General features: G+C 36.3%; 2 protein-coding genes across 2 annotated transcripts in view; one reads left to right on the top strand and one right to left on the bottom strand.

Annotated features, from left to right (window-relative positions):
• LOC110020494 (probable glycerol-3-phosphate acyltransferase 3) overlaps positions 1-14671 on the top strand; it is a 16479-nt gene extending 1808 nt beyond the window's left edge. The window contains exons 2-3 of the mRNA XM_020718621.1: positions 13472-13760; positions 13879-14671. Coding sequence (XP_020574280.1) covers positions 13472-13760; positions 13879-14435 — 846 coding nt within the window. The 3' untranslated portion in view covers positions 14436-14671. The remainder of the gene's footprint in view (positions 1-13471; positions 13761-13878) is intronic.
• Positions 14212-14699, bottom strand: part of LOC110020450 (putative pentatricopeptide repeat-containing protein At5g09950) — a 52699-nt gene continuing 52211 nt past the window's right edge. The window contains exon 3 of the mRNA XM_020718563.1: positions 14212-14288. The gene's annotated coding sequence lies outside the window, so the exon portion shown is untranslated. The remainder of the gene's footprint in view (positions 14289-14699) is intronic.

Genomic DNA, 14699 nt, shown 5'->3' with positions numbered 1-14699 from the left:
TATATATATATATATATATATATAGGAAATTATTTTGAGTGTAGAAACATCAATACTTTATAGTTATGAAATTCATATGTCTTGAAGTAGCATGTGCATTAGACTTGTATTTATGATATTTAATTGTATAAATGGATTCATAAAATATGCTCTCAATATCCAAAAATATTAAAAGTATAAGATTTTTTATTAACAAAAAATAACATTTTTACAATTTTCAAATTTATACTTAATATATTGAACCAATCACATAAGCTTCCTAAAAGGATAGAAAAAGATTAAGACTCTCATGTAATAAAGGGACACTTAATTCAAATTCTAGGAATTATTGAAGGCATTAGAAGTCCTATGAAATGCAATAATTTACATAGAATCACCTAATTCTTAGCAACCCAAACTTGAGATTCATGTAAGTTTTTAATGGAAACATTTTCTTATGATTGACCTTACATAAGAAATTTGATAAAATAATCTGAACTTCTTGGTTTCGTTGTTTTTTAGAGTCGTAAAATTTTTTAACGAAGACTCTCATGTAATAAAGGGACACTTAATCCAAATTCTAGGAATTATTGAAGGCATTAGAAGTTCTATGAAATGCAATAATTTACATAGTATCACCTAATTCTTAGCTACCCAAACTTGAGATGAATATAAGTATTTAATGGAAACATTTTCTTATGATTGACCCTACAAAGAAATTTGATAAAATAATCTGAACTTCTTGGTTTCATTATTTTTTAGAGTCGTAAAAATTTTTAACATCATAGTGTCAGTATGAAGTTCATAAGCTAAATAAACACACATATATACATAGCACCTTGAGAATCATAAACTTCAAATATGTAAATTAAATTCATAAGCTTCCAAAAATTTATACTTGTAAGTCTTATTATTATTGTCATTTTCCATCATACTATATTGTAAGAAACCCTAAACCAAATCATACTCTGGGCCATCTATATCCTACATGGAAAATTTTTTATTCTATATTTAGCCTTCCCCCATAAGGGTGTCACTTCTCTAATTAAGCTAATTTGTTATGTATAAAGCTCTTGGCCTCAAGCCTTCCTAGTAATGTAAGACCTAATAATTTGTTAGAGTTGTCATAAAGCTAGCAAACCCATACGACATTTAAATCTTTTCTTACTCACTCATAGAATTCTAAGTTATATTTGAAATTCTGAATTTTTCATAGATTTATGTCTCATCAGTAGGCATTCTTACCATTTAAGGTACAATCTTGTAATGGGTTAACATAGAACATCTCTCTTAAGGCACAACATCCAACATTTTGGTGTTTCTCTTAATCTAAGACAAACCACAATGATAAATTCATGCTAAATATATGATTCACACATTTTTTTTAATCTTCTTTACCAAATTTAATGATTTAGGACTCATCTATACACTATCATGACATTAATGTAAGTCACAACCCAATGTTTTTTATTATATTTAGGTATGAATGATAAAGCCCTATATTTGCACTGGAACAAATTCTTATAAGCTTTGCATTTATCAAATAGTATGGATATTCCTCTCAAATATAAATTATGATGCCTACTAAATTCAAAAAGATTGTATAAAGTTCATAAATATCAAATTATAATCAACTTTAAGTTAGTAAGTTATTATTTCATCCTACATGAGTAAGCTTAATTTCAAACATTACAAAAATTCAATCAATTATGCTAAAGGTAACTCTTTTAATCATGATGAGTTCTAACATAGAAGTCAAGCTTAGCCCTTTAAACTCTTCTCAACGTAACTCATAACAATGATAAAAAAAGTCGTTTATCAAGTAATTCAATTACCTTCAAAGAAATGAACCAATTATTGAGTATGTCTTCAAATTCAAATGTCTAATATTGACCATGATTTATTTTAAAATATCATATAACATCAAAACTTATCACTACTACATGCGCATCGCACTACCTTTATGGGTATGACAAATCATCATTCAAATAGTTGATTGAATAATGACATGCATGCCTCTTAATTGGACTTAATTATGTCCCATATCCTTTTAATTATACACCGGGATGCTTTGGGACTTCAAATTCCTATCAATTTGAATGGTATTGAACCATTGATAGCCACATTATTACACCTTCGAACCATTATTAATTATGTTTTCACCTTTCTGTTATTTTTAATTAAGATAAACTTTGATCTTCATCCTATGATGGAGTATTATTTCACATACTACTCACCCCCCCTTCTACTCAAAAAACTAATAAGAGGTAGCAAATCATAGCTACATACAAAATTTAAGGGTGTTACAATTCTAGGTAATCTAATATTTGTAGAGTGGTTCCAATATGACTACACGAGATGATAAAATCATACAATCTTGATTGAGTTAGCCATCAATCCCTATTTATCTCTTTAGGTTGATAGTGTTAGCATATAAAGTACAATCAACATCTATAATAAAATTTGTTCTTAACATCACATTTGGTATGTGATTAAAAAAATTAAATATGTGAGAATTAAAATAAATTTTAGTAAACTTGTATATCTTATTATTAAAATAAATTTTTATGATAATATAATAAGTTACATTAAAACTCCATGTCATGCTCTTCCTAAAACTTAAAACTTGGAAGGAGATTGTCAAGCTCATTAGTCTTTAATAACATATAATCAATGTACAATATTCAACAATCATCTTTTTTTTTTAATATTATCAAATAATTTAATAATTTTAAGAAGGATAATATAGCTATAAGTAAGCAAAACTTTAACAATTATACTATAGTTTGTTTTAAAACCCATAATATATCCAAATTCTAATTAATGTTTTAATTTAGTTTTATCCCTTTTTTAAAATAAGGAATATCTACATACATATGACTCAACTCCTATATGTTTATATATCTAACACCTATACTTTAATATATATATATATATATATATATATATGTAAACCATGAAGTATATATATATTATGGGTTGGTTTAGATTTTAATTTATCAAACATTTTGATTCAAATTAAATTAAATAAATAAAAATAAAATAAAATAAATAGAACAAATCCTAAACATCTCAAAGTGATGTAAAACCGCCTTAGGACCCACTTTTCTTCCAAAAATGGCGGAATCGTTGCAATTGGGCCGCACATTGGTGATCTTGAATTTCTTAATATAAATTGAGATTTTTTACGCTGAGATGTAAAATTTAGAAGGGAGATTTACGTACATATCACTCAATTTCTATATATTGTTGAATCCAAGTTTATCGGTGTGTCACGCCGTAGGAATAGAGTATAAATAAGAAGAGATGGAGAGAGAGAGAGGGAGAAATGAATCTTATACAATTCTGTCCTATTTATAAAATGTTCCACATATTTATAGAGGAAGTGATACAAGGATGATATTACATTTTTGCCCTTATTTGGAAGGGATCTGTACTAGGGTATTTATGATATTTTACATGTGTGAGCTTATCATCCCGCTGTTCTCGGCCGACTAAGCTTTAACTTCAAGTCGATGGAATCAGCTTGATCGGCTAAACTTTGTCGACATGGGTTAATCAGTTGATGTAGTGTGGCTAGCAACCATTGGTCCTTGGTGAAGAGCCTCAAGTTGTCCATGATACTATGGAATCAGATCTTCATTTGAATCGACTCTACTGGAGGGTATGTTATTGTATCTGGTTGACTTTCTTATAGCGGTTGGCTCAAATGCTCTTTTATCTTATTTCTGGCAGAATGACACGTGCTTGGATAATTCAGTAATCTTTTTGTCAACCTCATGGTCCGATTGATTTTGGCCTTGTAGGCTTGGTTTGTATCGCTTCGCTTAGTTGGTTAAGTAGGTTACACAATCTCCTGATAATGCGTCAGGTTAGTGCTAACAATTTTTTATGTATATATTTTAGTTCCCAATTCATTTACTTCTTGACAGCGACAACGTGAAAAAAATAAGATAATTTAATGTAAAAGTAGACCGCTTTCAATTGCATTTAACTTTAATTAATGATTCAATAATTGAAATCACTTAATTATAGTGCCTTTAGTTCTTATAAACACATTATAATGAAACTCCTTCAATTTCTAATTTGCTTTGTGTCTTTAATCATTTAAGTTGGTCGGCTTTCGAGTGTTGCAATGGACAACTTGTTGAAATCCTATGGTAATGTTCCCAACAAGGATCTGATTCTCTTCACCTTCGGGAAACTGAAAGGATGAAATTGCTTGGAAGGTGAGAGGAAGAAGAAAGTTGTGAAAAAGAAGAAGTTTATACTTTGACTATCAGATTAGTTGGGATCGTCTGATTCGGTCGTCAACACTAAGTGGAAAAACATTCAGTCGGCCGAACAACCTTTCAATCTGATTGCCCAACCTATGGTTGGGGCACAAGACCATATGTTTGACCCTCTCGCTCAAATGGCTTCTAATGACCTCCTGCTGCTTTCCTCAGTGCCTGCTAGTAAGGGTGCTACATCGATTATGATATCTCAGCGGAATCCACTCTTAAGTAAGAGGGGCTTCAATCATATTTGTGGGATTTTTTCTTTTTCTAAAGTATTTTTTTGTTTTATGACGCTCCTTGGTGAATATGACCTGATTTTGATAATCTCGGATGATGATATTGCTTTTATTAGCGTATGTGCAAATATGGTTGGGGGCATCAAGGATAGCAAACTAGGCACCATGTGAAGAGGGTTGAATCTCAAGGGAGGATGGTGGGGTTGGTCAACCTGGCGCCCCCTCTGAAGGATGCAGACAAAAAGTAACTGATTCAAAACGTCTCCTGGCTTTCTAGCCCGTCTTCTGGACAAAATTGAGAGCTCCTTTGCTTGATCGTGAACAATCTAACATGATGAGGAGGTGCGTGAGCTATCAATTCATGTGAAGAAGGTGGAAAGAATAGAAGAGATGGCGACGACTCTTCTTGTAGAGTTGTCCGGTGTCTGGAAGAAAACCCTTATGTTTCAGGATCAAGTTGAGTCAAATCAGCAGATTCAATTTAGGTCTGGAGGGGAAATCTTGTATAAGAGGTTGGTTCAACTGGGGTATGTATCAGTCAAAGCAGCGATTTATCCTCTTATAGAATATTTTATCTCAAACTAATTTGTGGGTGTTTTATTATAATTTTAGGTGCCTTCTTTGGCATAAAATTATTTTTGTGTCATTTTCTTATGTTGATATTATCCCACTGTCAGTTCATTATGGAAACGGTTTTTGGGTTCCATTTTTATCCCTGTGCAATGGTTAGACTTCCTCTATTTCCCTATATATATAAAAGAGCACAGGGTTATGAGATCAGACTCCTTTGACTTTTTCTGTCCTTTCATTCTCTCGATCTTCTATCTATTTGTTCTCGATCAAAGGCTCGTCGATACTCTCTTGAAGATTTTGGATTGGTTGCTCAGAGCGACTAATCTTGGATGACCCAAGCTAAAGTTTAGTTGTTGTAAGAGACTTGCATCTTCGACCCTCTCATCAAGCTCTGAGTCACCGACGAGTTTAATCGATCTTCTATTTTGTATGGTACCGACCGTCTGTTCTATAAAGATCAATTTTGATTTAGTCTCTGATTGCCACTCTATCTCGATTTGTCTTACTTCTTCACCAGCTATAGCATCATTTTGGTTTTGATTAAACCCAACTCTATGGTGACCAATATGAACGGCATCATTTTGGTTTTGATTAAACCCAATTCTATGGTGACCAATATGAACTTCATCATCTTCTATCGCCAGTTGAGAATCTCGTGGTCCATTGGCCTCTTCAGCTGTTTGTTCTCATTCTAGGTTGGCCTAGATGAGGGTGAAAAATAAAGTTATCTACTAGACCAATATGTACAATTTTCTTCGGTCAACAAATTATGGCTACTAGGGATGAAAAATAAAGTGAAGGACTAAAAGCTGGAAGGTCCTATCTAGTGAAGCCTTATCGAAAGTGAAGAGGAAAGTGTTGACTAGGGTGTTGTTGGAGGCCAACAAAATCAAGCGATAAAAGTTATCAGTCCACCAATACCTTGAGTTATCACTTATCAATAGGGTGTTCTAGACAAAAGGCTTCAGTGAGCTGACCAAAAAAGGTTGGAAGGTCTTCGACACCTCTGAGGCTGAAAGGGAGGCAATGATAAATGCTTGGTAGGCTAAGAAGATGGCTCACTCTATTGTTTGTTCTGAAACTACTAAAGCTATGAATCAACTGATGTCTAAGGTGGTTATGTCTAGAGAATCTGAAAGCTTGAAAGGTGCAGATTTTGTTTATGATTTGTATACTTTGGCTTTTATTTTTCAAAGAATTACAACATATGAGCTAATTCTTATTGAGATGCCAACATTTCGAGGGTGTGTGGCAGTAGACAATAGGAGGATAATAAGTTGTGTTGAGTTGAGCCATCACAAGGGCAAGGCTTTGGTAAGAAAATAAGAAGTGGGGGTCTGCCACCCTTTGGTCGACCACTACAACATTCATCAAGCTATTCAAGAGGGGTGAGGCTAGCCACCTTGTTTGTAGTTGCCTAAGTTGGATCTCCTCAAGGAGACCTCCCAACGAGGTCGCCATTGGAGCACGCTATAAAGCTAGATCAGACTAGGTCAATCAGCTATAAGGAAGAACATCACTGCGAGGGGAAAGCCCAATGACCGACTCTAGTGAATAGCCTTTTGTGTCGTCTTTAAAAATTCACAAGGGACCCTCATTCAAGTGGATCTCGATGCAAGACAAGGAATAAAAGGTGTGCATAAACTTGGATGGTAAGTTTGTACTGATAAGCCTCCAAATAGACTAGTATTCTAACTCATCTACAGTGGCTTGGTACCCCTCCATGATAGCTGGCGTGATATAATCTCTCATATTGGAATATGCTCTTCTAAAGCAAAGCTTTCCAACCAAGTTACTTGGAGCTATTTCAACTACTCAAGAGAGAAACTGAATCATGAAAGAACGAATGTCAGTAAAGAAGACTCTTGATGAGTTTTTTCCAAGCTCTACTCCCATCAGGCTTAGGTGGCTCTTCTCACAGAGAAGTTCAAAGATAGCATCTCCTTTAGCATTGGCCATCTGATAAAGGCTTAACAAGTTTCCTTTGAATGGACTAATATGGGAAAGTTTTCCACACTGATATCCAACTCGAAGGACTCGAAGGAGGGGGACAAGAGGGGTGAGGCTAGCCACCTTGTTCCTAGTGGCCTGAGTTGGATCTTCTCAAGGAGACCTCCTAACGGAGCCGTCATGGGAGCACAATATAGAGCTAGATCAGACCAGGTCAATCAACTACAAGGAAGAACATCACTGCGATGGGAAATTTCAGTGACCAACTCAAGCGAATAGCCTTTTGTGTCGTCTTTAAAAGTTCACCAGGGGCCATCATTCAAGTGGATCTCGATGCAAGATGAAGAACAAAAGGTGATTATAAACTTGGATGGTAAGTTTGTATTGGTAAGCCTCCAAACGGACTAGTATTCTATCTCATTTATAGTGGTTGATACCCCTCCATGACAGCTGGCGTGATATGGTCTCTCATAATCGAATAGGCTCTTAAGAAGCAGAGCTTTCCAACCAAGTTAGTCAGAGCTATTTCAACTACTCAAGAGAGAAACTAAATCATGAAAGAACAATTGTCAGTAAAGAAGACTCCTGACAAGTTTTTTCCAAGCTTTCCTCTCATGAGGCTCAGATGGCTCTTCTCACAGAGAAGTTCAGAGATGGGGTCTCTCCATTAGCATTGGCCAAACTGATAAAAGCTCAACTAATTTCCCTTGAATGGACTGATATGGGAAAATTTTCCACACTGATATCCGACTCAAAGGAGGGGGGACAAGAGTGATCAAGACGATAGTTGGTCGTCAAATTTATAACAACTCTCAATTTTTTTATACAATTTTACTTAGAAGAGATTTTTTTGTTTAACACTTGTAAGAAGAATGTTAGAATATTTGTTAAGTCACTTTTTGATGAGAAATGAAATTTTTGGGCCGATCAAGCCCTTGCATTTTCACTTCGCCAACTATGGCATCATTCTGGCTTGATTAAACCCAACTCTATGGTGACCAATATGAACTTTATCATTTTCTATCACCATTCGAGAATCTCGTGGTCCATTGGCCTCTTCAGCTATTTGTTTTCATTCTAGCTTGGCCTAGACGAGCTTGTCCAATTTTCTTCGGTCAGCAAATTCTGGCTCGTAAGAATGAAAAATAAAGTGAAGGACTAGAAGCTGGAAGGTGAAAGTGAAGAGGAAAGTGTCGACTAGGGTGTTGTTGGAGGTTAGCAAAATCAAGTGATAAAAGTTATGGGTCCACCAATACCTTGAGTTATCACTTATCATTAGAGTGTTCTAGCCAAAAGGCTTCAGTGAGCTGAACAATAAAAGTTGGAAGGTTATCGGCACTCCTGAGGCAGAAAGGGAGGCAATGATGACTGCTCAGTAGGCTAAGACGATGACTCACTCTATTGTTTGTTCTGAAACTACTAAATCTATGAATCAACTGATGTTTAAGGTGGTTATGGATAGAGAGTCTGAAAGCTTGAAAGGTACAAATCTTGTTTATTCTTTTATACTTTGGCTTTTATTTTTCAAAGAATCACAACATATGAGCTAAATCTCATTGAGAAGTTTTATATTGATTGTAAGTCTTTCAGGCGTGTAGCAGTAGAACATCAAGAGGATAAGAGAGGATAATAAGTTGTGTGGTGTCGAGCCATCGCAAGGGCAAGGCTTTGGTAGGAAGATAAGAAGTGGGGCATGCCACCCCTCAGTCGGCCACTCCAACATTCATCAAGCTATTCAAGAAGGGTGAGGCTAGCCACCTTGTTCCTAGTGGCCTAAGTTGGATCTCCTCAAGGAGACCTCCCAACGAGGCCGCCATTAGAGCACACTATAGAGCTATATCAAACCAGGTCAATCAACAATAAGGAAGAACATCACTGCGAGGGGAAAGTCCAGTGTCCGACTCAAGTGAATAGCCTTTTGTGTAATCTTTAAAAATTCACAAGGGACACTCATTCAAGTGGATCTCGATGCAAGACAAGGAACAAAAGGTGAGCATAAACTTGGATGGTAAGTTTGTACTGTGAGCCTCCAAATAGACTAGTATTGTAACTCATCTATAGTGGCTCGGTACCCCTCCATGATAGATGGCGTGATATAGTCTCTCATATTTGAATAGACTCTTTTGAAGCAAAGCTTTCCAACCAAGTTACTTGGAGCTATTTCAACTACTCAAGAGAGAAATTGAATCATGAAAGACGAATGTCAATAAAGAAGACTCTTGATGAGTTTTTTCAAAGCTCTCCTCCCATCAGGCTTAGGTGGCTCTTCTCACAGAGAAGTTCAAAGATAGCATCTCCTTTAGCATTGGCCATCTGATAAAGGCTTAACAAGTTTCCTTTGAATGGACTAATATGGGAAAGTTTTCCACACTGATATCCAACTCGAAGGAGGGGAACAAGAGGGGTGAGGCTAGCCACCTTGTTCCTAATGGCTTGAGTTGGATCTTCTCAAGGAGACCTCCCAACGGAGCCGTCATTGGAGCACGCTATAGAGCTAGATCAGACCAGGTCAATCAACTACAAGGAAGAACATCACTGCGATGGGAAATTTCAGTGACCAACTCAAGCGAATAACCTTTTGTGTCGTCTTTAAAAGTTCACCAGGGGCCATCATTCAAGTGGATCTCGATGCAAGATGAAGAACAAAAGGTGATTATAAACTTGGATGGTAAGTTTGAATTGGTAAGCCTCCAAACGGACTAGTATTCTATCTCATCTATAGTGGTCGATACCCCTCCATGACAGCTGGCGTGATATGGCCTCTCATAATCGAATAGGCTTTTCTGAAGCAGAGCTTTTCAGCCAAGTTAGTCAGAGCTATTTCAACTACTCAAGAGAGAAACTAAATCATGAAAGAATGAATGTCAGTAAATAAGACTCCTGATGAGTTTTTTCCAAGCCCCTCTCTCATGAGGCTCAGGTGGCTCTTCTCACAGAGGAGTTCAGAGATGGGGTCTCCATTAGCATTGGCCAAACTGATAAAGGCTCAACTAGTTTCCCTTGAATGGACTGATATGGGAAAATTTTCCACACTGATATCCGACTCAAAGGAGGGGGGACAAGAGTGATCAAGACGATAGTTGGTCGTCAAATTTATAACAACTCTCAATTTTTTTATACAATTTTACTTAGAAGAGATTTTTTTGTTTAACACTTGTAAGAAGAATGTTAGAATATTTGTTAAGTCACTTTTTGATGAGAAATGAAATTTTTTGGTCGATCAAGCCCTTGCATTTTCACTTCGCAAACTATGGCATCATTCTGGCTTGATTAAACCCAACTCTTTGGTGACCAATATGAACTTCATCATTTTCTATCGTCAGTCGAGAATCTAGTGGTCCATTGGCCTCTTCAACTATTTGTTCTCATTCTAGCTTGGCCTAGATGAGCTTGTCCAATTTTCTTCGGTCAGCAAATTCTGGCTCCTAAGGATGAAAAATAAAGTGAAGGACTAGAAGCTGGAAGGCGAAAGTGAAGAGGAAAGTGTCGACTAGGGTGTTGTTGGAGGAAAGCAAAATCAAGCAATAAAAGTTATGGGTCCACCAATACTTTGAGTTATCACTTATCAATAGAGTGTTCTAGCCAAAAGGCTTCAGTGAGCTGAACAATAAAGGTTGGAAGGTTATCGACACTCCTGAGGCAGAAAAGGAGGCAATGATGACTGCTCAGTAGGCTAAGAAGATGGCTCACTCTATTGTTTGTTCTAAAACTACTAAAGCTATGAATCAACTGATGTCTAAGGTGGTTATGGATAGAGAGTCTGAAAGCTTGAAAGGTGCGGATCTTGTTTATTCTTTTTATACTTTGACTTTTATTTTTCAAAGAATCACAACATATGAGCTAAATCTCATTGAGAAGTTCTCTCTTGATTGTAAGTCTTTCAGGCGTGTAGCAGTAGAACATCAAGAGGATAATAAGTTGTGTGGAGTTGAGCCATCGCAAGGGCAAGGCTTTGGTAGGAAAATAAGAAGTAGGGCATGCCAGCCCTCAGTCGGCCACTCCAACATTCATCAAGCTATTCAAGAAGGGTGAGGCTAGCCACCTTGTTCCTAGTGGGCTGAGTTGGATCTCCTCAAGGAGACCTCTCAACGAGGCCGCCATTAGAACACGTTATATAGCTATATCAGACCAGGTCAATCAGCTATAAGGAAGAACATCACTACGAGTGGAAAGTCCAGTGGCCGACTCAATTGAATAGCCTTTTGTGTCGTCTTTAAAAATTCACAAGGGACCCTCGTTCAAGTGGATCTCGATGCAAGACAAGGAACAAAAGGTGAGCATAAACTTGGATGGTAAGTTTGTACTGTGAGCCTCCAAATAGACTAGTATTATAACTCATCTATAGTGGCTCGATATGCCTCCATGATAGCTGGTGTGATATAGTCTCTCATATTTGAATAGGCTCTTTTGAAGCAGAACTTTCTAACGAAGTTACTTGGAGCTATTTCAACTACTCAAGAGAGAAATTGATTCAAGAGAAACTGAATCATGAAAGAACGAATGTCAATAAAGAAGACTCTTGATGAGTTTTTTCCAAGCTCTACTCCCATCAGGCTTAGGTGGCTCTTCTCATAGAGAAGTTCAGAGATGGTGACTCCTTTAGCATTGGCCATCTGATAAAGGCTTAACTAGTTTCAATTTAATGGACTGATATGGGGAAGTTTTCCGCACTGATATCCGACTCGAAGGATGGGGGACAAGAGTGATCAATACGGCAATAGGTCATCAAATTTATTACTGCTCACAATTTTCTTATGCAATTTTACTTAGTAGAGATTTTTTTGTTTAACACTTGTAAGAAGAATGTTAGAAAATTTGTAAGTTCCTTTTTGATGACAAATGAAATTTTTTGGTCAGTCAAGCCCTTGCCTTTTCACTTTACCTTTACTATATATTATTTTATATCTCCTTATTAAATAATGTGTGCTGTGATAAGCGTCTGAGTCTCAGGATTTATGGGCCGGTGAGCTAAGAATGCTTTTAGTCGGTCCGCCGAGCTATCGCTGCGCTCAAGTCTTACATTTCTCATGTCTTGATCGCTCAATTAGGTTTTCATCTTGAACATGACACACCTTACACTAACATATTAGGCTGATCTAATTGCAATCTTACATGAGCTGTGTGACATGTATGTAAAATTTTCCTTTATTTATTGAAACTCTTATTAAAACAATGAATTACCAAACCACACATCCCTTAAATCCTACAGGGAAAAAGCAAAAGGAGAACTTAAAAGTTCCACTTTTAGGGTGTGTTTATTTTGCACTTTTGCCTAATGCAGTTGAAAATCACGGGCGCATTGCGGCTTGTAATTTACGTCTGACACCACCACAGAGTCAGAAACGTCGCCAGTGATTCCTTAATTTGCCCCTGCATTGTTTTCTTCCTTTAGCAAACTCCTGCGCCACCATAAATAGATCATTGTAACATGACATTCTTTACACAAAAATTCTACTTTTATGGCATAATATAAAAGTATAAACTTTAGTTATAAACTCTCAACAATTACATTAATGCTGAAATAATTTGCCTTTATCATATATATAGAATGCATTGCATGGGATGACTGCCTTTGAACTATATAAACAGAATTTGGGGCACATAAGAATATAAAATTCGCTTAGCACTGCAACATTAGAGTTAAGCATTATCCCTTAATGCACGCTCATTTTATTCATGATGATTTGTTTTCTCTTTTATTATCCTTTATACTTCTTGAAAAGCTATGATGAAAAAAAATAATTTCTGATCACGGAAATTTCTAGAAAATAGCAAGAAAACAGTTCTCCAAATAGAACTATGATGACTGTTTGAAACAACAACATTGCTTGAAAGAAAATATAAACGGAAGCATACATAACACACAATTTTACATATTTACATAAACAACCCCTAAATTTTCATATTTGCATGCATATCACTCAAATCTTTAATATCACAAAAAAATTATCATTATTATTAAATTTAAAAAATAAAAAAAAACATAAAAATATTGTAAATGTTAATATCAAATTTTAAGTGTGAAATATGCAAACAAATATGAATTCTGTGATATGTATGTATGCACATTTCCTTTTAATAGACTAGGTTCATATAAAACTAATACAGCTAAAATAGGAGGATCATTTAGAGATGTAATATTTTTAGTAAGATTTACATAAATGCCACTAACAAAACTTCATATAACCTTACTTGCACATGAAAGTAAAAAATTTCAGTGTTACATATGTAAATAGATAGAAAATGAGTGGTATGTATGTAAGTACCTCTTCTTTTATCAGCTACATGTATAGGGATAATTTAAATAGGAACATAAAGGTCTTATTCCAAAAACCAATCATGTCTAACTAGAACAAAAAAATAGAAGATTAATGCAGTGCATATATTTTGCATTTCCAAGTAATCTAATAAATCATTTTGCAAGGAGTTAATTTTCCTTATAACAATCATCAGGAAATATACCTCGTGGGAGAAGCAGAGAAGAGAAACAAGAAGCAGGTTCCAAGAGAAAAATACCCAAAGCCATTGATCTTCCATGACGGCAGGCTTGCCATCAGACCAGATCCAATCAACTCCATAGCCATATTCATGTGGCTGCCATTTGGGATTCTGCTATCAGTTCTCAGACTTGCAATAGCAGCAGGTCTGTTATTTTATAGTACAATTCCTCTAGCAGCAACCGGCATTACGTGGAAGGTAAGAGGAGCCGCGCCATCTTCATCCCCTCGGCCCCAAAACTCAATCGGTCAGCTTTACATCTGCAACCACAAAACTCTCCTGGATCCCAACGTGATCTCCCTCGCTCTGAACAGAAAAGCCTCATCGGTATCATATGGCCTCAGCCAATTCTCTGCAATTATTCGGTCAACTTTACATCTGCAACCACAAAACTCTCCTAGATCCGAACGTCATCTCCCTCGCTCTGAACAGAAAAACCGCATCTGTATCATATGGCCTCAGCCAATTCTCTGCAATTATTTCACCCATCAAGATCAACTGGCTGACGAGAAATCTGGAAGAGGATAGGAAGAGAATGGAAGGAATTTTGAGCCGAGGAGAGGATTTGGTGGTGTGCGCGGAGGGAACTACTTGCAGAGAGCCGTATCTATTGAGGTTCAGCCCCCTGTTTACTGAGCTCACCGACATTGTTGTGCCTGTTGCCATCGATCTTCATGTCAGCATGTTCTATGCCACCACTGTCAGCGGGAACAAGTGGATGGATCCCTTTTATTTTCTCATGAATCCTCATGCTTGTTATGAATTGGAATTTCTGGAGAAGGTTGATACTAGCAGAGTTAGAGCAGGTGATTGTAGCAGGTTTGATATGGCTAATCATGTGCAGAGGCAGATTGGGAAGGCTTTGGGGTTTGAGTGTACTATGCTTAGAAGAAAAGATAAGTATATGATGCTTGCATGAGATATGTGAAGGCCAAGATAAACAATACAGAAACATTGAGTAGTAAAGCATGCTCTGATGGAATTCTTATCCATTGTATTCTTGTTTTGGAATGCTTATGTAAATATTTAATTGATGTCTAAATGATCTTTTGTTTATAATATTTCATATCCAAAATGCTAATTGTTAATGTAGAGACGGGATGAGTGAAAGTAAAAAGTGGAAATGGATGTCAATGAGGCGTTTGCAGCTTCTTAAAATCAAGAAAAAGGCCATCTAACAAGT

The sequence above is a fragment of the Phalaenopsis equestris genome, unplaced genomic scaffold (genome assembly GCF_001263595.1).
Source record: "Phalaenopsis equestris unplaced genomic scaffold, ASM126359v1 Scaffold000002, whole genome shotgun sequence".
Lineage (NCBI taxonomy): Eukaryota > Viridiplantae > Streptophyta > Magnoliopsida > Asparagales > Orchidaceae > Phalaenopsis > Phalaenopsis equestris.
This window is presented reverse-complemented; position numbering and strand designations above follow the sequence as displayed.